At 44.5% G+C, this 21,968-nt stretch overlaps 1 protein-coding gene across 5 annotated transcripts in view; it reads right to left on the bottom strand.

The window, feature by feature from the left end:
- Nucleotides 1-10,260: 10,260 nt before the first annotated feature.
- Nucleotides 10,261-21,968, bottom strand: part of LOC126162062 (clavesin-2-like) — a 127,572-nt gene continuing 115,864 nt past the window's right edge. For all 5 annotated transcript variants that reach the window (XM_049918316.1, XM_049918318.1, XM_049918320.1 and 2 more), the window contains one exon: nt 10,261-10,711. In XM_049918316.1, the coding sequence (XP_049774273.1) occupies nt 10,647-10,711 (65 nt within the window). In that variant the 3' untranslated portion in view covers nt 10,261-10,646. The remainder of the gene's footprint in view (nt 10,712-21,968) is intronic.

Raw genomic sequence — 21,968 nt, 5'->3', positions numbered from 1 at the left:
CGATGAAGGCTTCCCATATCTTCACACAGTATTTTGAAAAGTCTGGACTTCAACGGCCTTGATTTAATGTATTTAATGATTCGAATGGATTCATCTAAATTTTCTTGAATGTAACAGGCATTTGTTTCGTAGCTAAAGCGTATCTGAGGAGAGCACAATGACTACTGCTGCTCCGACTGTAGGACCCGTCATAGCTTTTGCACCACCTGTGCACACATCTATGCAATTAGACCATGAAACTTCGTTAGTCCTTAAAAAATCATCCAACAGACGGAATATTTCAGCACCTGTTGTGTTGGCAGGTAGTGGTCTGCACAATAAGAGGTCCTCCTCAAAACATCCAGAATATTCCTAACGGACAAAAGCCAATAATATCGCTAATCCTGCAACATCGGTTGGTTTCATCTATCTGCAGAGAAAATGAATTTTGTTGGATGCGAGAAACAAGAGTGTCTTTCACATCATTTGACATGTCAACAATGCATCTCTTGACAGTATTGTTTGATAATGGCACCGAAGATACAAGTTTTACTACCTTTTCGTCTAGCATGTAAGAAACAATATCATTAACACACGGCTTTCTGAGATTTTCTGCAATGGTATGAGCTTTGCCTGTTTTTGCCACTCGATAACTAACCAAGAAAGAAGCTTTTAATGAATTTTCATTAATTGTTTTTGCATGAGTTTTCATGCAATTCTGAGAAGCAGCTAGTTCAGTACTCTTCCTTTTGAAAAAGTTCGATGTCTTTAGCCTGGAAATCCGGGTGAGTACCTCCAAAATGACGGCGCAGTTTAACTGGAACCACTGAAGTGTTTGGAAGGACTTTCGCACAAATTACACACTGAGCTTTACCCTCCTTTGTCTCTATAAAGCCTATTTCCAAATAGCTTTCGTTGTACTTATGCTTCTTGGCTATTCCACTTCCACATGATATTGCAACCAATAGAGTACTTGCAGCGTTTTCACATAATAAATCCGGCTGTGGAGCTTCTTGTGATTATTCTACCTTTGGTCGTCCTCCCTCCTCATTCATTTCAACTGGAAACTTCCCTTGTTGTGAAGGCGATGGAGAAACTGCACCCTTCTTCAATGATCCTGACTTCAGCCACTGATCCATGTTAAAAGTAATAAACTGATCAAGAATCGACCTATGAAATAGGTAGTGCACTGACAAAGCAAGTTTAACATTTAATGGTGCCTGGGGCCGCAACGTGCCAGTGAGCGCTGTGATTGGTCGACAAAGCTCGCTCTGCGCATGCGTAAAAGGTTTCAGGACATCTAGCGCCGTGAGCCGGCGCACAAACGACCCCCGTATTCAGAATGAGATTTTCACTCTGCAGCGGAGTGCGTGCTGATATGAAACTTCCTGGCAGATTAAAACTGTGTGCCCGACCGAGACTCGAACTCGGGACCTTTGCCTTTCGCGGATAAATGGAGCACTTGCCCGCGAAAGGCAAAGGTTCCGAGTTCGAGTCTCGGTCGGGCACACAGTTTTAATCTGCCAGGAAGTTTCGACCCCCGTATTGTTGCGAAACAGGCGATCAGAGAAGCCGCATTCTCCGGCATACGTTCTCACTTAGGAACCGCAAAGGCTGCTTGGGAATACGACCTATAGTGAAAGTACACACGTTTTTCACACAAAAAAATAGTGATGAATTTGATTTTCACATTTTTATTCAATAATTTTACTCATTATTTTACGCGATTTGGTGAAGGGTGACCGCGGACCTCATAGAAAAAGCTGGCGGACCCCTAAGGGGTCCATGGACCACACGTTGGGAAGCCCTTCTATAGGAGATAAATGCCCTGTATCCGCCTATGACGAGGAATGACGGGATATGCAGTTTTAATTCAATATGGACACAACTCCTTTGCAAACCTGTAGTCGAAAGTCACTACCCCAGTTTTCATTTGTCGCCAAATACACTGTCCCATATGATATGCATGCAATGATTTGCATGCAATCTTTTGCACTGGGATTTTGAACGGGAGACTGAATACATGGACCTTTTAACACTTCTACTTAATTATTAGCTACTCGTGGGTAAGGTTATCCTCAAAACTTCAAAGACAGATGAACTGACTTATCAGAAGTGCATGTCGTCTGATGTTATCTAGACTCATAAGTAGACACCGGTGTGTCAGACCCACCATACTTGCTCCGGACACTGCGAGAGGGCTGTACAAGCAATGATCACACGCACGGCACAGCGGACACACCAGGAACCGCGGTGTTGGCCGTCGAATGGCGCTAGCTGCGCAGCATTTATGCACCGCCGCCGTCAGTGTCAGCCAGTTTGCCGTGGCATACGGAGCTCCATCGCAGTCTTTAACACTGGTAGCATGCCGCGACAGCGTGGACGTGAACCGTATGTGCAGTTGATGGACTTTGAGCTAGGGCGTATAGTGGGCATGCGGGAGGCCGGGTGGACGTACCGCCGAATTGCTCAACACGTGGGGCGTGAGGTCTCCACAGTACATCGATGTTGTCGCCAGTGGTCGGCGGAAGGTGCACGTGCCCGTCGACCTGGGACCGGACCGCAGGGACGCACGGATGCACGCCAAGACCGTAGGATCCTACGCAGTGCCGTAGGGGACCGCACCGCCACTTCCCAGCAAATTAGGGACACTGTTGCTCCTGGGGTATCGGCGAGGACCATTCGCAACCGTCTCCATGAAGCTGGGCTATGGTCCCACACACCGTTAGGCCATCTTCCGCTCATGCCCCAACATCGTGCAGCCCGCCTCCAGTGGTGTCGCGACAGGCGTGAATGGAGGGACGAATGGAGACGTGTCGTCTTCAGCGATGAGAGTCGCTTCTGCCTTGGTGCCAATGATGGTCGTATGCGTGTTTGGCGCCGTGCAGGTGAGCGCCACAATCAGGACTGCATACGACCGAGGCACACAGGGCCAACACCCGGCATCATGGTGTGGGGAGCGATCTCCTACACTGGCCGTAAACCACTGGTGATCGTCGAGGGGACACTGAATAGTGCACGGTACATCCAAACCGTCATCGAACCCATCATTCTACCATTCCTAGACCGGAAAGGGAACTTGCTGTTCCAACAGGACAATGCACGTCCGCATGTATCCCGTGCCACCCAACGTGCTCTAGAAGGTGTAAGTCAACTACCCTGGCCAGCAAGATCTCCGGATCTGTCCCCCATTGAGCATGTTTGGGACTGGATGAAGCGCCGTCTCACGCGGTCTGCACGTCCAGCACGAACGCTGGTCCAACTGAGGCGCCAGGTGGAAATGGCATGGCAAGCCGTTCCACAGGACTACATCCAGCATCTCTACGATCGTCTCCATGGGAGAATAGCAGCCTGCGTTGCTGCGAAAGGTGGATATACACTGTACTAGTGCCGACATTGTGCATGCTCTGTTGCCTGTGTCTATGTGCCTGTGGTTCTGTCAGTGTGATCATGTGATGTATCTGACCCCAGGAATGTGTCAATAAAGTTTCCCCTTCCTGGGACAATGAATTCACGGTGTTCTCATTTCAATTTCCAGGAGTGTATTTGAATAATTACAGTTGGTGATTAATACCGTATATTTTATTCCTACCATTTTCACTAATTCAAATCTTTCCCATTACTACAATGAATGCCACAGTTTTTTAAAATACATCGTCGAGGAAGTCATCCAGATAAGCAAAGCAAAACTCGAACTGTCGCAAGATAGAGTCAATGAAACGTTGCCACGTTTGCGCCGCGTTCTTTAGGCCAAACGGCATGAAGTGGTATCGGAACAAACAAAGCAGCGTGATAATATCCGTCTTAGTAATGTCTTCCGGCGCCACAGGAATCTGGTGGTAGGTGCGTTTACAGTCAATAACACTGAAAATTGTGGCGCCCGATAACATATGAGTGAAGTCATTGATGTTCGGCATTGGGTAATTGTCCATGACGGTAACAGCGTTTAAGCGTCTGTAATCACCGCACTTTCGAAAAGATCCGTCGTGTTTGGGATGAGACCAGTTGCTGTCTGAAGGTTGCAGAACAACTGCCGCCAAAAGTTCATTAATCTGCTGCTGGGCCGTGCGCAACTTGATTGGGTTGAGGTGTTGGACCTTATGCCTAATAGGAGGGCTGGCCGTGGTAATTATCTTGTGCGTCGTTCCACCAGTGACGGAAGAAACTGAGAACTGCACATGAGAATGGTTAATGTCCAGACGCCAAGTCTTCAGTCGAGTAGGGCGCGATGAGGCGTAGCCGTCAGCACGAGTGGGGAAAGGTAGCACAAAAGTCACATGTCTCTTACAGGAGTGCGACATGTGCTTGTGTGGAGGGGGCGGCAGCGCCGTGCAAAGGGAATGGGCGGCGACTGTCCGCTGTTAACCTTGCACCTGGACAACCAGTGCAGGCAAGACCAGCGCCGGCGTCGCACGTGGGGTCACAATGGACGCTGGGTCACGTGGCCAGTGAGCGAGAGAGGAGGAATGTTTATCAACACGCGCAGTAGCTGTCCAAGAGGTGGGCATGGTCGCAACATGTGCGCGACTGTCATTAGCAGCACTGTTTGAAACACACGGCACTGGATGAGGCGAGCGCGATAGGGGGTCTGAACATCACACGCAAGTAAAGTTTGTGGACTAACATGATGAGAGTTCGAGCTAGGCTCGGCCAAGCAATATTGTTTAGCTGGCGGCGCCGTGGACTGCAGTTGCAGAAGTGAGGTATGAGCCAAGACGAGCTCACTGTAAGTGGATGCGATGCATTGTTTCAGCTTCTCGTTGTCCTGGTGGCGTTGCGTCGCCAAGTCATATTCTGACAGTAGGTCGGTAACGCAGGTCACAATGTTGCCCGCAAGGGCGGAGCAATTGCATATGATATGGTATGTTGCTGTGGAAGCAGAGTGTTGAACATAGGTGCGGGTGCATGGTATGTGAGTGTTCATAGGATGTTGGAACACTGAACCCTGTACGATGTTCGCAGATAGTTCGTAATGAGACAATAAATCCATATTGAGGATCGGTTCATCGATGTTGACAATATAGAATCTGTATGGAAAACGTAGAGAAGAAGCTGGGGTCAGTGTAACTTTTACTGAGCTTGAGGTAGGTAACGTCAACGTGTTGACAGCTTGTAGAAGTGTCTTCATCTGTGAAGAAGTGGGTGGAGCCATTGAAGTAGGTATGATCAACACGTAAGCATCAGTGTCAACCAGAAAAGCTAGACCTGATGCAATGTCAGTCACATAAAGACAACCACTTGGGTGGGTGGATGAGTGAACAGAGTGTAATGTAAGAGGATGCCTGTTAGGTTTCCCGCAGGACTCGGCGTCTCTTAGTTCGTATGGTTCCTATGGTCAGTGTTTGGGTGTTGGCATGGCAACCTGTGTTGTTGTCGAACACTTTGTGGTACCAGTAGAATAGGTGAGCGGTGTGAGGAGGTGGTGGAGACTGTGACAGCGGGGGCTGCTTGTCCTCGTTGATTTGTTTTGGTAAATAGACCGGTACATAAGGGGCATGGGCGATCCTGGAGTGCTCGGACAGCGGAGAGAGTGAGCTGATGCTGCCAGGAGAATTAGACGAGGTGATGGTGGAGCCAGCCCTGCATCTGCCAGCTGAAAGTCGGTATGCGGGGTCGGCTGTGCCGATGAACGGTGTGGAATGAACTGACTGATATTGCCGCAGCAGCGAATCAGCGAATACAACTGGTCAGTGATGCATAGGTGGGAGCCGATGGACTCGAATAAGCGTGGTGACAGATAGCTCTGTAGATCGGTAGGTAGTTTGGCAGACCACACAGCCCATAGCGTGGTTTCAGGCATGGTATGTTCGTTCATGAGCAATTGAAGGTGGCGCCAGAGTTGTGAGGGGGTGCATACCCCCAGGTGCTCCTCGTAGAGAATCTTGATTATTAACTCTTGTGGCGAGAAGGCAAGTCGTTCCACTGTAGTCTTCTTTGCAAACTCGTATTTTGGTGCAGGCAGTGGCGAAAGGGGCAGGTCACAAATCAAATCCGAGTGGTCGTGGAGGTGTGTGACGAGGCAAAGAAACTTTGAGTTGTTGTCAGACACATGATGTAATTCGAACAGATGCTCGATGAGTGTGAACCACGATGCTGGGTTGTCCTTGTATAAGAGCAGTGGCTTCGGCAGGCGGCCAGGAAGGGGTGACGACGGCGGCTTCGGTGTCTCCTGGGGTAGCAGCTGGACTGAGGTTAAGTCAAAGACCTGCACAGTAGGCCCGGATTTAAACCAGGCAAGCGAATCTGTATTAGCGGCAGCTGGCATAGTTGACTGTGTGTCACGAAAACATGGCATGGCAGGCACAGACTGTACCGTGGAAATGGGCAGATGGACGGCACACGAAGGGGGCTCCGGAACTGGACCATGAGTGACGAGTGCTCGATGGAAACGACCTGCTTCCGGACGAGAGACCAGTGCGGCAGACACAGGTGGTGTTGTGGGAGCGGCAAGCAGTTGAGTGACTGAAAACGCGGAGCCCCACAAGTGAGGGTGGGTGGGTGGGGGTTGAGAATGCCATCCGTTTGGAAACTATCTGCTGCATAACATGCCTGTAGTGCATGTGGCGGTCCACTGAGGTAAGGTAAGGGGTCCATGTTATGCGAAACTCTGAATTGTGCATGTAAATTAGACACAACTGGAACACCACGTGCTCAGAACAGATCCGGCATGTTTTATAGTAATTGCGGCATTGCACACAGCCTGACAGTAACTGATGTAGCATGCCGGTGGGTGGCTAAATACGTGTTTGAAAGGAGATCACTTTGTTCTTGAAACACTCGATCTGAAGAGACAATTTGAAATATTGTTCAGTTCACATTTCACTGTCAGATGGGTATAATCTGGTGAAGTGAAGCCTGAGTCCATTTTCACTCCAACGGCACAGTTGTCGACCATTGAAAACTAATGAGGTTAGCTGACGGCATTGGTTGAGAACGTGAATCACTGTGTGTAAATGATGAATACACAGCTGGTGAAGAAACGACAAAAGTCGGTGAGCGGAGTTGTGCTTCCACATCTTCAAACAAGGCATTGTTTGGCATGGTCATTGCGTAGTGCACATAACCTGTTGCATAAAAGCCGGCTCCGAAGACGTGAAACACGAACGAACTGTGGGGTCACCACTATGGAAAGGATTGTAATCAGGATATGGAAAACTTAATTCCCATATATGTTGTAGCTCATATATACACTCCTGGAAATTGAAATAAGAACACCGTGAATTCATTGTCCCAGGAAGGGGAAACTTTATTGACACATTCCTGGGGTCAGATACATCACATGATCACACTGACAGAACCACAAGCACATAGACACAGGCAACAGAGCATGCACAATGTCGGCACTAGTACAGTGTATATCCACCTTTCGCAGCAACGCAGGCTGCTATTCTCCATGGAGACGATCGTAGAGATGCTGGATGTAGTCCTGTGGAACGGCTTGCCATGCCATTTCCACCTGGCGCCTCAGTTGGACCAGCGTTCGTGCTGGACGTGCAGACCACGTGAGACGACGCTTCATCCAGTCCCTAACATGCTCAATGGGGGACAGATCCGGAGATCTTGCTGGCCAGGGTAGTTGACTTACACCTTCTAGAGCACGTTGGGTGGCACGGGATACATGCGGACGTGCATTGTCCTGTTGGAACAGCAAGTTCCCTTGCCGGTCTAGGAATGGTAGAACGATGGGTTCGATGACGGTTTGGATGTACCGTGCACTATTCAGTGTCCCCTCGATGATCACCAGTGGTGTACAGCCAGCTGTAGGAGATCGCTCCCACACCATGATGCCGGGTGTTGGCCCTGTGTGCCTCGGTCGTATGCAGTCCTGATTGTGGTGCTCACCTGCACGGCGCCAAACACGCATACGACCATCGTTGGCACCAAGGCAGAAGCGACTCTCATCGCTGAAGACAACACATCTCCATTCGTCCCTCCATTCACGCCTGTCGCGACACCGCTGGAGGCGGGCTGCACGATGTTGGGGCGTGAGCGGAAGACGGCCTAACGGTGTGCGGGGACCGTAGCCCAGCTTCATGGAGACGGTTGCGAATGGTCCTCGCCGATACCCCAGGAGCAACAGTGTCCCTAATTTGCTGGGAAGTGGCGGTGTGGTCCCCTACAGCACTGCGTAGGATCCTACGGTCTTGGTGTGCATCCGTGCGTCGCTGCGGTCCGGTCCCAGGTCGACGGGCACGTGCACCTTCCGCCGACCACTGACGACAACATCGATGTACTGTGGAGACCTCACGCCCCACGTGTTGAGCAATTCGGCGGTACGTCCACCCGGCCTCCCGCATGCCCACTATACGCCCTCGCTCAAAGTCCGTCAACTGCACATACGGTTCACGTCCACGCTGTCGCGGCATGCTACCAGTGTTAAAGACTGCGATGGAGTTCCATATGCCACGGAAAACTGGCTGACACTGACGGCGGCGGTGCACAAATGCTGCGCAGCTAGCGCCATTCGACGGCCAACACCACGGTTCCTGGTGTGTCCGCTGTGCCGTGCGTGTGATCATTGCTTGTACAGCTCTCTCGCAGTGTCCGGAGCAAGTATGGTGGGTCTGACACACCGGTGTCAATGTGTTCTTTTTTCCATTTCCAGGAGTGTATTTACACTTGATACTGTGTCCATACAGAATGAAGTATAACAAAGCACTGACTGAAGTAAAGCTAAGATGGAGACTTGACAGAGCACTTAGAGTTAACAGATATTAAATTTCATGGTCGATACAAAAAATCGACGCCACAAATTTAATTTTACACATAATTTCCCATTTTAGATATATGTTTTCCTCCAGCAAGAAGGAAGGTTTTTTGTCATAGCATTCTGGAAAGTAGCTGATTGCATCAGGAACAAGCTGCACATGAAAATTTCTCTGTGCCCTGTCATCTTTAAATCATGCCTTCCTATAGGTTCTTTAAGCAGTCCAAACAAATTGAGATTGCAAGGTGATAGGTCCAGGCTGTCAGGAGAATGATGAAGTTGAGCCCAATGCGTTTCCTGTAGTTTGGAGAGGTGCTGTATTGGGGCTGCCATTATTGTGCAGGAGGGTGACCTGTCGAATCGGTTGGTCTCATCTTTTGCAGTGATATGCATCCCGCACCTTCCTCAACATCTCAGAGTAGTATGTAGCAGTGACCATGCATTGCTCATGGAAAAACTCAATGAGAAGAATGCCTCAATGGTCAGAAAAAAAATGGTTGAAAGAAACTTGGCTCACTGACAGTGAAGTCTTAGCTTTCACTGGAGCTTCCTGCCCTTTCCTCCATGACTCCTTACTGGCTTGTTTGGTTTTAGGACTGTATTGGTGGACCCATGTTTCTTTACAGGTGATTATCCAACTCAAAAATATATCACTTTCTTTCTCAAACCCTGCTGTAAACCTCTGACAGACCTCCAGATGTCTCAACTTCCGATTTTTCATGAAAAGGCAAAGGACCCATCTGGAATACACTTTACAGAAATGTAGATCATTTATGAAGATCTCCTGACTTATTCCAACCTCATCTGCAATTTCCCATATCCTCACACATTGATTGCCTTCTAGAATGCTGAAATACCATGAATGTTTTCATCTGTAATGCTGGTCTGGGGATGGCAGTCATGCTGCTGATTTTCCACATATTCTTATCCTGCCTTGAACTCTTTATGGCAGATACAGAAACACCTCCCTAACAATGTTTGATCACCAAACTGTGCAGCCAATCCTGGAAAACTCTGTTACTTGAACTCCTTCACAAGAGAGAAATTTTATAATTATGTGTTGTGGAGTGGAGGGGTGCTATTGCTCCAACATTGTAAGCATTACTGACAAAACTCTTGGAAGTATGTAATGGCTGGCTCTCCCCACTCCTAACAGTCCCACTCAACAATACTAGAAGAGTGGATCCAGTCCTACCAACTGTTGATGCTTAGGAACAAAAATTACATTTATATTTGATTCACTCTCATAGAAATCTTGACACATTCTGTCCAGCCAAGGATTGTGAATGATGCAGAATTGGTAATAAATTGGTAATATGATTCTAGTACATACAGATACTATGACTGTAGACAATAAGTCTTCATTGTGTTTAATAATGTGCACTTATGTCTCTTTTTCTTTGTATCACCACATATTCATTGCATTTACTTTGTCTAAGAATTCCATATTCTTGACAGTACTCATCTATGTCAGGAGCTATTGAACATAAAATGTTCATATGTGGATATTTATTTTGTTATGAAAACTGAGGTAAAACTATGATGTTGGTTTGGAAAGAATAAGAAGGCAACAATAAGGAAAGTAAGCATTTCAATACTGAAAAATATACAATAACATGGACATAAGATGTAATGTCACTCAGATTAGCTCCAACAGATTTCCTGAGACAAAATGAATATACTTTACACTTTGATAGGAGACATTTAAATTCTTACTGCAATTTATAATCACTAAGAATTTATACGAGATAATGTTCAAAATGGTTTGTTTCTAACATATAAATTCTGTACTGTTTCAATGATGTTGTTAATACATATGGCACAAATGTTTCAGTTTTCATGACATAACACTAGAATTCTGAATTCTAATTTACTGAGTTTTTATACAGTTGCATGCATAATAATTTTTCTTACCACCCTAGGGCATACTGCCTAGACATAGTAAGGTTAATCTTGACATTCATTTTGACATTCCAATTTCGAAATTGTCTTGGGGTTTCATACCATATCCATATTTGTTCCATGCTGAAAAAAATGTTCTGAATATAAGATTTTCATTTGTCATAAGACATTTAGGTGTCTGAGCAAACTGTCACATGATACTATGTTTTGCAAAATTAAGTAATACTTTGGTTGATTTTATACTGAAATAATGTCAAACACAAAATTAAATACCTAGAAAATGAAGACATTTGAGACCTATTTGATATTTTTATGCAAAGATAAAAAGTTTAATATCTTTATAAGGAGTCATAAAAACTGTTAAACAAAAGTAAGTAATTTATAGGATCATAAAGGGTGACTTAAATAAAGAAGGAGAGATAAATAAGAGAATAAAATTTTCTGCAGGAATTGTACAGGAGACAGTACTAAAGTTTTCTGAAAAGTAAAGAAAAGTATATCATACATACATTCTCCAGGAAAAATATGTACAATATGTACAGCAAATGAAGTTGGAACCATAACTATAGGCTATATTTTATTATAAAAAAATAATCTTTGAACATTGTGTAAGTCTTAAAATATTACAATACTCTAATCTCTTAACTGGTATACAAACAGTGAAAGGAATTTTTTATTTTGTGTTCTGTAGATCCATATGAGAATATATCTCTGGATATACACTCCTGGAAATTGAAATAAGAACACCGTGAATTCATTGTCCCAGGAAGGGGAAACTTTATTGACACATTCCTGGGGTCAGATACATCACATGATCTCACTGACAGAACCACAGGCACATAGACACAGGCAACAGAGCATGCACAATGTCGGCACTAGTACAGTGTATATCCACCTTTCGCAGCAATGCAGGCTGCTATTCTCCCATGGAGACGATCGTAGAGATGCTGGATGTAGTCCTGTGGAACGGCTTGCCATGCCATTTCCACCTGGCGCCTCAGTTGGACCAGCGTTCGTGCTGGACGTGCAGACCGCGTGAGACGACGCTTCATCCAGTCCCAAACATGCTCAATGGGGGACAGATCTGGAGATCTTGCTGGCCAGGGTAGTTGACTTACACCTTCTAGAGCACGTTGGGTGGCACGGGATACATGCGGACGTGCATTGTCCTGTTGGAACAACAAGTTCCCTTGCTGGTCTAGGAATGGTAGAACGATGGGTTCGATGACGGTTTGGATGTACCGTGCACTATTCAGTGTCCCCTCGACGATCACCAGTGGTGTACGGCCAGTGTAGGAGATCGCTCCCCACACCATGATGCCGGATGTTGGCCCTGTGTGCCTCGGTCGTATGCAGTCCTGATTGTGGCGCTCACCTGCACGGCACCAAACACGCATACGACCATCATTGGCACCAAGGCAGAAGCGACTCTCATCGCTGAAGACGACACGTCTCCATTCGTCCCTCCATTCACTCCTGTCGCGACACCACTGGAGGCGGGCTGCATGATGTTGGGGCGTGAGCGGAAGACGGCCTAACGGTGTGCGGGACCGTAGCCCAGCTTCATGGAGACGGTTGCGAATGGTCCTCGCCGATACCCCAGGAGCAACAGTGTCCCTAATTTGCTGGGAAGTGGCGGTGCAGTCCCCTACGGCACTGCGTAGGATCCTACGCTCTTGGCGTGCATCCGTGCGTCGCTGCGGTCCGGTCCCAGGTTGACGGGCACGTGCACCTTCCGCCGACCACTGGCGACAACATCGATGTACTGTGGAGACCTCACGCCCCACGTGTTGAGCAATTCGGCGGTACGTCCACCCGGCCTCCCGCATGCCCACTATACGCCCTCGCTCAAAGTCCGTCAACTGCACATACAGTTCACGTCCACGCTGTCGCGGCATGCTACCAGTGTTAAAGACTGCGATGGAGCTCCGTATGCCACGGCAAACTGGCTGACACTGACGGCGGCGGTGCACAAATGCTGCGCAGCTAGCGCCATTCGACGGCCAACACCGCGGTTCCTGGTGTGTCCGCTGTGCCGTGCATGTGATCATTGCTTGTACAGCCCTCTCGCAGTGTCCGGAGCAAGTATGGTGGGTCTGACACACCGGTGTCAATGTGTTCTTTTTTCCATTTCCAGGAGTGTAGAATGAGTGAAATTTTTAGAAATTATTGTTTAGTGCACAAGTACATTGTTCTCATCATATAAATAACAGGAACAAATAAGCTAACATATAATCTTACTTATGAGTTATCGTACGTGACATCTGCACGAATATACTGTTATACGTACAGATATACATGCATTTCAGTTTTAAACTACCAATAGCTAGACAAAGAATGATGATTAGGCCATAAAGGCCACAAAAATAGATTTAAGCATACTTAGCATTTTGGCTTAGAAATTCATCTATACTATAATATGATCCATCTAGAAAGAACTGCCTCAGCTTTTCTTTAAACCTGTGTATATTTCCAACCAGTTCTTTAATTATTGGTGAAAGAGCATTAAAAATCTGGGTGCTACTGTATAAAACTCCCTTTTGCACCATGCTCTTTGTGCTTAGATCATAAAGAACATCAAGTTTTCTTCTGGTGTTATAATTGTGGGACAAACTATTGGTTTGTTGTTGTAAAGATTTGAAGATTTCTAAATAGATTCCTGCATGAGTGTCTAGGTCATACTCCACACATAATTCTTAAGGCTTACTTCTGTGCATGGAACACTTTTCTTGCTAATGGTTGATTTCCCCAGAATATTACACCGTAGGCCATAAGATGATGGAAATAGCCAAAGTATGCTGTTTTTATTGTGGCCATCTCCCTATTGTCTGATATGGTTCTCAAGGAAAATGTTGCTGAGCTTAACCCTTTGCACAGCTCTTGAATATGGTAGTTCCACTTAAGTTTGCTGTCTATTTGCAGACACAAGAACTTGGAGGACTCAACCTATAGAATCTCATGTTCATCCATTTAGGATAAAAGAACATAATTTGTATCTTTTAGATTGCTGGAAAGACCATTAGTTTTGAACCATTTTGTCATATCTGCAAAAGCCTTATTTACTATTTCATTTGATGCATTCCCTTATGGATTATTAACTGCTGTGGTAGTGTCATAAGTGAACATGATGATTTTCCCATGTTCTGTGCTGAGTGGCAGATCATTTATAAATGTTAGAGAAAGAAGTGGGCCCAATACTGAGCCTTGAGCTACTCCAGTGGCAATGGAGCCCCAGTCTGAAGACACCTGGCTGACATGCAGTCCTTCCATGATTACTTTTTGCTTTCTATCACACAGATAGGATCCAAGCCATATGCCTCCTGTTCCACTCATTCCTAGGTTGTTGGCTCAACCATTCACTTGTGCATCAGTTTCTCTAGTACCTTAGAAAAAACTGAGAGCAATGAAATGGGTCAATAATTTGAAGCATCAGTCTATTCTCCCTTTGTATAAATTGGTTGTATAAATCCACATTTTAGCCTGTCAGGGAATACGCCTTCCTCCAGGGACATATTATAAATATGGTTGAGGACTGTACTTATTTCTCTACAACAATATTTCAATAATTTGCTGGAAATGTTATCAGCTCCAGCAAAGCTTTTACTTTTTAAGGACAGAATTACTTTTTTAATTTCTTTCACTGCCGTTTTCCGAACAAGCATCTCATCTATTTTGTTAGTTAAGGGGTTAAGCAGAAATTCTGTAGCTTTCTTTACCAAACCCAAGCACCCCATTTGATTTGTGACTGTTAAGAAATGAATGTTGAAAATATTAGCCACTATTTCAGGATCATCCACTGTATTGCACCATTTCTTAGGCAAAAGACTCAGCAGCAGCACAAAGGACAGCCTGAGAGGCAGTCCTAGCACCCAACCAGTAAGGCAGTACTTATAGTGCCCAAGAGTGGTGGTACAACCACTCTGCTCCCTAGATAAACAACTCACCGACGGGGAGATCGGTTCTTCATTCATGGAAAATTGAACTACTCTCATCTTCAGGAGGTCATGGGTGTGATTGGCAGGAACGCAGCTTGCAGAGTTGAAGTTTCCTACACAGGCAAATGGCTGTGGACTCATAACAGTAGACTCCATCTGACAATGGTTGGTAACGCTTCGTTATATTCACTGGGCCATCCATGCATTAGTGATGCAGATGGAGTGGCCAAATTCTGAGAATAAGTGGAAGGAAGTTGATGGTTCTATAGAAGTCGATGATGTGATGCCCTGTATTGGTGACTGAATGTGCTCCCATTTTTTGAGCTTGTCAGTGCTCCTGGCTAGTCTAGTGTTCAGTTTCAGAGCATCAGAGCATCTCTTTATGCTAAGTTTGCAGCATGAAAAGGTATTGTTTCATTGTCATTAGGTGTAATTACAATGCATAGCCCCATTACAAAAGAGCATTGTGCTGCATTGTTGTCAAAGTATTGAATCAGGTGTTCCTGACATTTCCTTCACATATTCTGAGGCAATAAACTCCCTGCTTGTCTGTACTTCACCTCTTCCAAGTATTGACAGTTTGCACTATCAATGCATACTCAATATGCGTTCTCCACTTAGCTTCATCCCAGTCAGTTTCAACAAAATTTTATCCATTGCTTAATTGCTATCCTGATGTACCACATAAACTTGGTAGGTAATTTCTTCAAAATGACTATACCTGTTCTGTCAATCATTCCCAAAGAAGACACTGAAGCCAATGTAAAACCAACTAAGTAGCTGATCCTACAATTTATTAATATGGTCGTCACTGCTTTCAGTTTTATTCACACTGACAGATATCTGTAAAAGTGATATGTCATTGAAAATCTAATCCTTTACAGAGTGCAGATGACACTCGGTGGGGTGAGTGGTGGAGCAATGAGCTTTAGGGCCCAGTGACACACCGGTAGTTGAGAGACATATTTTATTCAAATCCAAATACACATCAAGTTGTAACAATGTGAGGTTCACATGACCCACTCTGGTGACTCAGGTTAGCATCAACTCACAGGCGGCTTGCTTCAACCTTGGTGAGGTGTGTTGCCATGTATTGTTGATGGCTGGCTGAGCAACGGCTGGAGCCCTGACAATAGGCTATGGTCTTTAGGTCTGTGGCATTCTCCTGTTTCTGCTATGATTGTGTCCCACTGTGGAATGGCCACACCTGGTGACTCAGTACCTATGTGCGTCCACTGTGGAGGCAGACAGGTGAAGACTACCGTGCACGGGACATGATCTGTGCCACCTGGCAGGTTTCTGGTGACAGCAGGTGTGGATTGTAGGTTGGTGGCACTGTGGTACCAAGTCTCACAAGGAGCTCAGTGCAGGAGGTGGCTGACCTAACCCAGTCTGAAGCCATGGAAGCAGCTGATGGTGGCCATTCACCTCATAATGTAGCACGGATATCGCATCATGGCGGTGCTGCTGGACTTTATTAAATGAACCTGCCTCAAAATGAACACCTCTGAGGCACATTTGTTGCAGTGTTACCCAGCGTCTGGTTAAGTAGCACACAACATGGGTCTTGTCCTGGTGTGATGCATCGTCCACCTACTCTGGCTATTACTACTGTGTGATGTATGTTTCACCAAGTATGGCTAGTCCACCTGACAATACTTTTGCATATGTGTTAACTGACCCACACATTTCAACACTCCAGTTACCAGCCCATGGATGCTACTGCAACACTTTTAGGTGGGTTCCTTACAAACTCCCATAAATTTCACTAAAACTAGGTAGTGACATTACCGTATTTACTCGAATCTATGCCGCACTCGAATCTAAGCCGCACCTGAAAAATGAGACTCGAAATCAAGGAAATAAATTTTCCCGAATCTAAGCTGCACCTTAAATTTGAGACTCGAAATTCAAGGGGAGAGAGAAGTTATAGGCCGCATCTCCAAATCGAAACAAAGTTGGTCCATTGTAATATGAGACACAATTTAGGTCGAATGAATGACGATACAGCTACGGTAGTTTGGTTCGAGTCGTAAGCTTAGCAGTTAAGCTTTACCAGGTAGCCATTGCTATGCGTCAGGCACTCCGTCCGTATTTATATGGGTACCCTTCCTGTTCCACGTGCCTCGTCTTGTTTGAATTGATTGCTTATTTTTTCTTTGATCTGATAAGCGCAGTTTTCTTTGTTATAGGTGTTTACATCACTCAGCTGAAAATGCATTACTGTACTGTGTCGCATTCTGATAGTGCGTGTTTACAGCCTGTCGCCGCTTGCGGCATGGCTTGCTTTTGTGCACGCTACCACCGCTTACAATAAAAAAAAAAAAAAAGAAAGGAATTGTCTCATTAGCGAAACAATGGCAAGAAACTGCTATTTGTTGTTACTTACACTGCTGCTTTCTTTGATAATGATCAACAAGAACCAAATAATAGACTGCGTATAATAGAAGATGTTCTGAACGAGAGTTTAGCGAAAATTTTTCTACGTTTGAAAATCTTTGCATGCGCCTCTTTAGTACATTACATTCTACACGGAAATTAGAGTCATCGTAGATTTAAAAATCTAGTCAATTGCCGTGCTTCATTTCTGACTGTATCACTGTTAAGCATAAGAATAATACGAATATAAACACGACATGACATGTATATTCCTCTGCGTTTGCTGTTTTCTTACTCTAGTTTCGTAGTTTATTAGGCAGACAGGACTTAAATGAGATAGTAGCAGTATGAAACAATACATGGCTAAATGTTTATATTCGTATTATTCTTATGGTGACGAGAATACTGCATGTGATTCACAATTTGTAAAAGTTACTATTAGCAACCAACTCATCTCACAGATAGGAAAAAAATTCAGAACGTAGAGTTGACCATATTGACAAACATCCCAAACAGTCTTGCCAGTCGGATTTTCATCGTACATTGAAATGCTGCTACATTCGAAGATGAACAATACGAATTTGTATTTACTTCATTGGATAATGTATGAAAATGCAGTGGTCGAAACTCGGGGCGGAGAAAAAGCTCGTCTTCCACTTTTTTTTTAAATTTATTTCCTGACGCAGAGGTTTCAGCGCCAGTATTTATCTTTGTGCCTACAAAGCATGCCTGTGTAGCGCTACATATATTCGACGGCTGAAGTAAGTTGTGGCGGCACCCACCAACATTTTTCAGAACTTCCGCTTGCTTTGCACTCGATTCTAAGCCGAAGGCGGTTTTTTGGATTACAAAAACCGGAAAAAAAGTGCGGCTTACATTCGAGTAAATACGGTATATTGACCCCTTCCATGGGAAAGACCCAGTCCCTTGGGTCTTGTTCAGGACACATTCTCCACCGTGACTATATCACCCTTGATCTATAAAATGTGTACAAGCTCCCAAGATTATACCAGACTGCCATTTTTAAACTCTATTGCTAACTATACTACATTACACGTTACTACATTACAGTATTTACTACATTAAATTTTATGGCTGCTTCCCCTCTTTCTAAGCCCTACAAATTCATTCTCCATTGCTTGCTCAGGGAATCCAGTCCGTTGGAACCTGGGCTACTCGTAGGTTGGGTTTCTGAATGGTTAGTTATCTCTGATAAGTAAGAGCTATGAGGAGCAAAATCAGAGTCAGTATGTCACTAGAAACTGTGACCCTCAAGTTTGTGGTTACATGATGCCTATAATCCTGATACAGCATTAGTTGTTCCACCAAGATTCACCCATCCTGTGGAGCTATTATGTAACTTATTGAATGAATTAGGCTTGGCTCCCAGGTATCATTCAAGAAGATAAAGTTTTGTCCAGGAAACATTTCTAAGGACTTATCCAGGTAACACAGCTGTGGCTGTATTATATTTAAAGAGTAACTCCTGTACTGTAGCTGGTAACTGAAGTACTGGTCCCATAGTACCACAAAGAGTTCCAGTAACTAACAGCCCAACACTTCTTAATTGTAAGTGACTTGCTTCTATGAGCTTCCCTTGTTCATAGCAACTTGAAACCACTATTATGTCATCATACACTGAACACACCCAATGAAGATCCACTTGTTGGGAGTACGGCTCCATTTCTATCACCAACTTTTGGCATGGATGACCTTCTGCCTTGCCCCTGGACAAATGCGTGGCATATGTTCTTCCTCCCATCTGGATCTAGTGAGTAGGACATATGGTAACCACACTGCTTTTGCATTGCTGTACCTCACCCTTTATCATTACCACTTCCTGATACCCATTTTCCATCACCAGTAATGTACCATCCTCTCTTACTTGCACAAACTTCCCCACAGTTTCTAGCCTTACTGGGCAGGTGTGCACCAAGTAACACTTAAACAATGTGTGCTTGTTGCCCATGGTACCTTCACTGACACATACAGCCATGCACTATTTGTTCTTGCTTCTGCCATTTCCCCATGGTAGTAGAAAGGCAGGTTCTGGCTGTTGTGCTCTGCTGTTAACTGTAGCTGTGGTGATAATTCTCTTTACACCTTTCTCTACCCCTTCAGGTATTGCTCAGGTGATAACAAGGCTATAGGTTCAATTGCTCATGTAGTGTGAGATGTTGTATTTTCACACCGCCACATCTCGTCACATAAAACACCGATTTGAGTAATGAAAGAAGCCAAGAGCCATTTATTTGCCAATGTATAATATTTAACTATGTGTTGTAATGATGTATTTTGACAATTTACAAAGAGAAATGAAGCCAGCACCACTGACGCGCCTAAGAGACTATAGACTAATTAAACACATGTGTAAAAACATTGATATTAAAGACAGACTCTGAAGACATTTGGATATTACAAAAAACAAGTGTGCAACTCATAGTCCACTGCCGGATGATATCACTCTCTTTTTATCTCCTGTATAATACGGACACACCATAACATAGGTGTCATTATAAGATTGGTAATTTGTTTAAATCTATTGATAAATACTGTTATTTTGTTGCATGTGAGACTAAGGTGTGTGAAAAACACAGAGTGGTTAATAAATGGACATTTCTAAGTGATTTATAAACTTTTCAAACCATTCAAGCTCTATCATTTTTATTGACATAAGTGTTAACATGTTATATGTACATCCAAGTTCGCAGTTATAGTGTCAAATACTCTAAATTTGTGTTTGCTTAATCATTTACTTTCTGTGTGCCAAGTTTTTTTTACAGAGCTAACCATGTCTGACGTGTCATTGTGCGGACAGAACAGTCAAGGCCGACGTTAACATACTACTTATATTCCCCTCCCCCCCCCCCCCCCCCTCTCCCTTGTAATATTCACCAACTCAGTTCTAAACTAGCCCTTAGGTACATTTTCAGTGCGAGTGACGTCCGGGAATTTCTTAGAAAACTTCTCTAATCGCACATCACTTGCACAAAGCCTCACTGTTCACTGTTCCACAATGGTATGTGGCACTTTCCAAATGGGAAAGGGAGCCATGCAAATATATGTTGCCTCCCCTTCTCATTCTGATGCTTAAATAATAATAATAATAATAATATTTTCTTACATCAGAAGTGCCTGATGAACGGCCTCCTTCAAACTGGTCAACTTCACTCTTGCATGCCAGATGCTATTTTCCAGTGACTCCAACAGTCCTGTTACTCTTATTTTTGCATTGATACTTGCATCCACGCTTGAACTGCCTCTAAATACCAGTTTAGTCTGTTAGCTGATGCTCTGCCATAATTAATTACCTCTCTAGTTAGCTGCTGAGGTATGTGTGTGTTGTTGAACATGCTGTTCTTGAAACTCACAAAGCGTGTGGAATGCAAATATACAGTCACTCTATTCCCTTCTGACAATTCTCTAGGGCTTCAGATGTCCTGTTCAGCTCATTTATGTTGTTTGCATCTGCTGACCCAAATAGTGTTTTGAGTATCTTGAGTATGCCTCCATGCCATTTTTACCCTTCCTGAGTACTCCATTACTACACACTAATTGTTGTAAAGCTGAAAATACCTCTTCAAACTTCTTACCTCCTTCCATAGTTCTCATACGCTGAAATCAAACTTAATGAGCATTTGTGACTAGATCATACCACATATTGCTGCCTGAAAAATGTAGCTCCTCTGTCCAAGCTATGACCTGGCAGCACCCCCATTCGAACAAAGGTGAAAGTGTACAGCATGGACAAAACTAGTCTTCTCCTTTACTTGCCTTCTCCTAATGGCAACCATAGGACAGCTCCCTTCTCCCCAGCAGCCAGCTGTCTCCAATCAGCAGCTCTCATCAATTAATTAAAGGTACACATATGATCCTACCTAAAATCACCTTAACAACCTATGTAATACACAAAAAAAGAAAATTATAACCAAGCGCAAAACATGTTGATTACCTTCAAGGCCTTAACACATACAGTATACAAGGTATATGGACCTCCTTTCCTGCTGCTCATTCTTCTGCTTTTTACTTTTCCCTTTCTTCCTTGGTTCCACTAATATATTGCCTGGGCTTGCTTCTGGCTCACCCCTGAATGGCTGTAAATGTCTTACATGTACAATCGTTGACCTTGTTGGCAACTGCAGCTTTACATTTGCAAGTGATGTGTTTTCAATCACACGTTATGGATCCTGGTACTGTGTCATAAACTTGCCTTCCCTTTCAGAGTATATGGACTTGAATCACTCACTGTCCCACCTTGTCTTGAGGTAAAGTTCCCGTACCCCTAACTGCATGCTCTTGGCTTTCAATGCCTTGCCGTTCACCTGTTGGACCTTCTTCCAAACCTCCCTAACTGTTCTCACAAGTTCTTGGACTGACTCTCCATTCCTGCCCCTTTCTGCTTTATCATATTGAATGGTGATGGCATCTTCTTATCATAAACCATTTTGAATGACAACAGCTCAGTGCTGGTGTGTACCTTCAAATTATATACATTTACCACAAAAGATAAATATGTATGCCAGTCTGTATGGTGGGGGTTAACATAATAAAAAAGCATCCTACCAAATGCCTGATGCCATTTGATTAAGGACAAAGTGAACTAGTTCTCGGTTTTGTCTTTTTTCACTTTCAATGCTGGCACAATTCCTTCAACAGGTCTGACCTGAAGTTCATCCCTTGATCCATAATTATTGTCTCTGGTACCACAAACTTCAACATCTATCTATTCACTGACACTTAAGGAACTGTAAGTGCTTGTTGGTCAAGCATCAGCAGTCAGCACCATCTCAGTGTAACAAGAAATGTGGTCTGTTATAGTCAGCACAAAATGATTCCCTGCTGGAGATCAGCTGAACAGACCTAACATAACCATTCCAATAAAACAATATGGCAACATCTGAAACAGTACTTCTTTCCAAATTCAATATGCATGCTGCACGCATTGACACATTTCCTGATGTACATATCAACATTGCTTTTCCCTCCTCTCCACCAGTATTTCTCTGCCACCTTCTGAGTCCTCACTCTGCACCCTCCATGACCTAACAAAAATATGATCACACATT

Source organism: Schistocerca cancellata, chromosome 2, assembly GCF_023864275.1.
Source record: "Schistocerca cancellata isolate TAMUIC-IGC-003103 chromosome 2, iqSchCanc2.1, whole genome shotgun sequence".
NCBI classification, from domain to species: domain Eukaryota; kingdom Metazoa; phylum Arthropoda; class Insecta; order Orthoptera; family Acrididae; genus Schistocerca; species Schistocerca cancellata.
The sequence above is the reverse complement of the archived record's forward strand: the minus strand, read 5'-3'. Positions and strand labels throughout refer to the sequence as shown.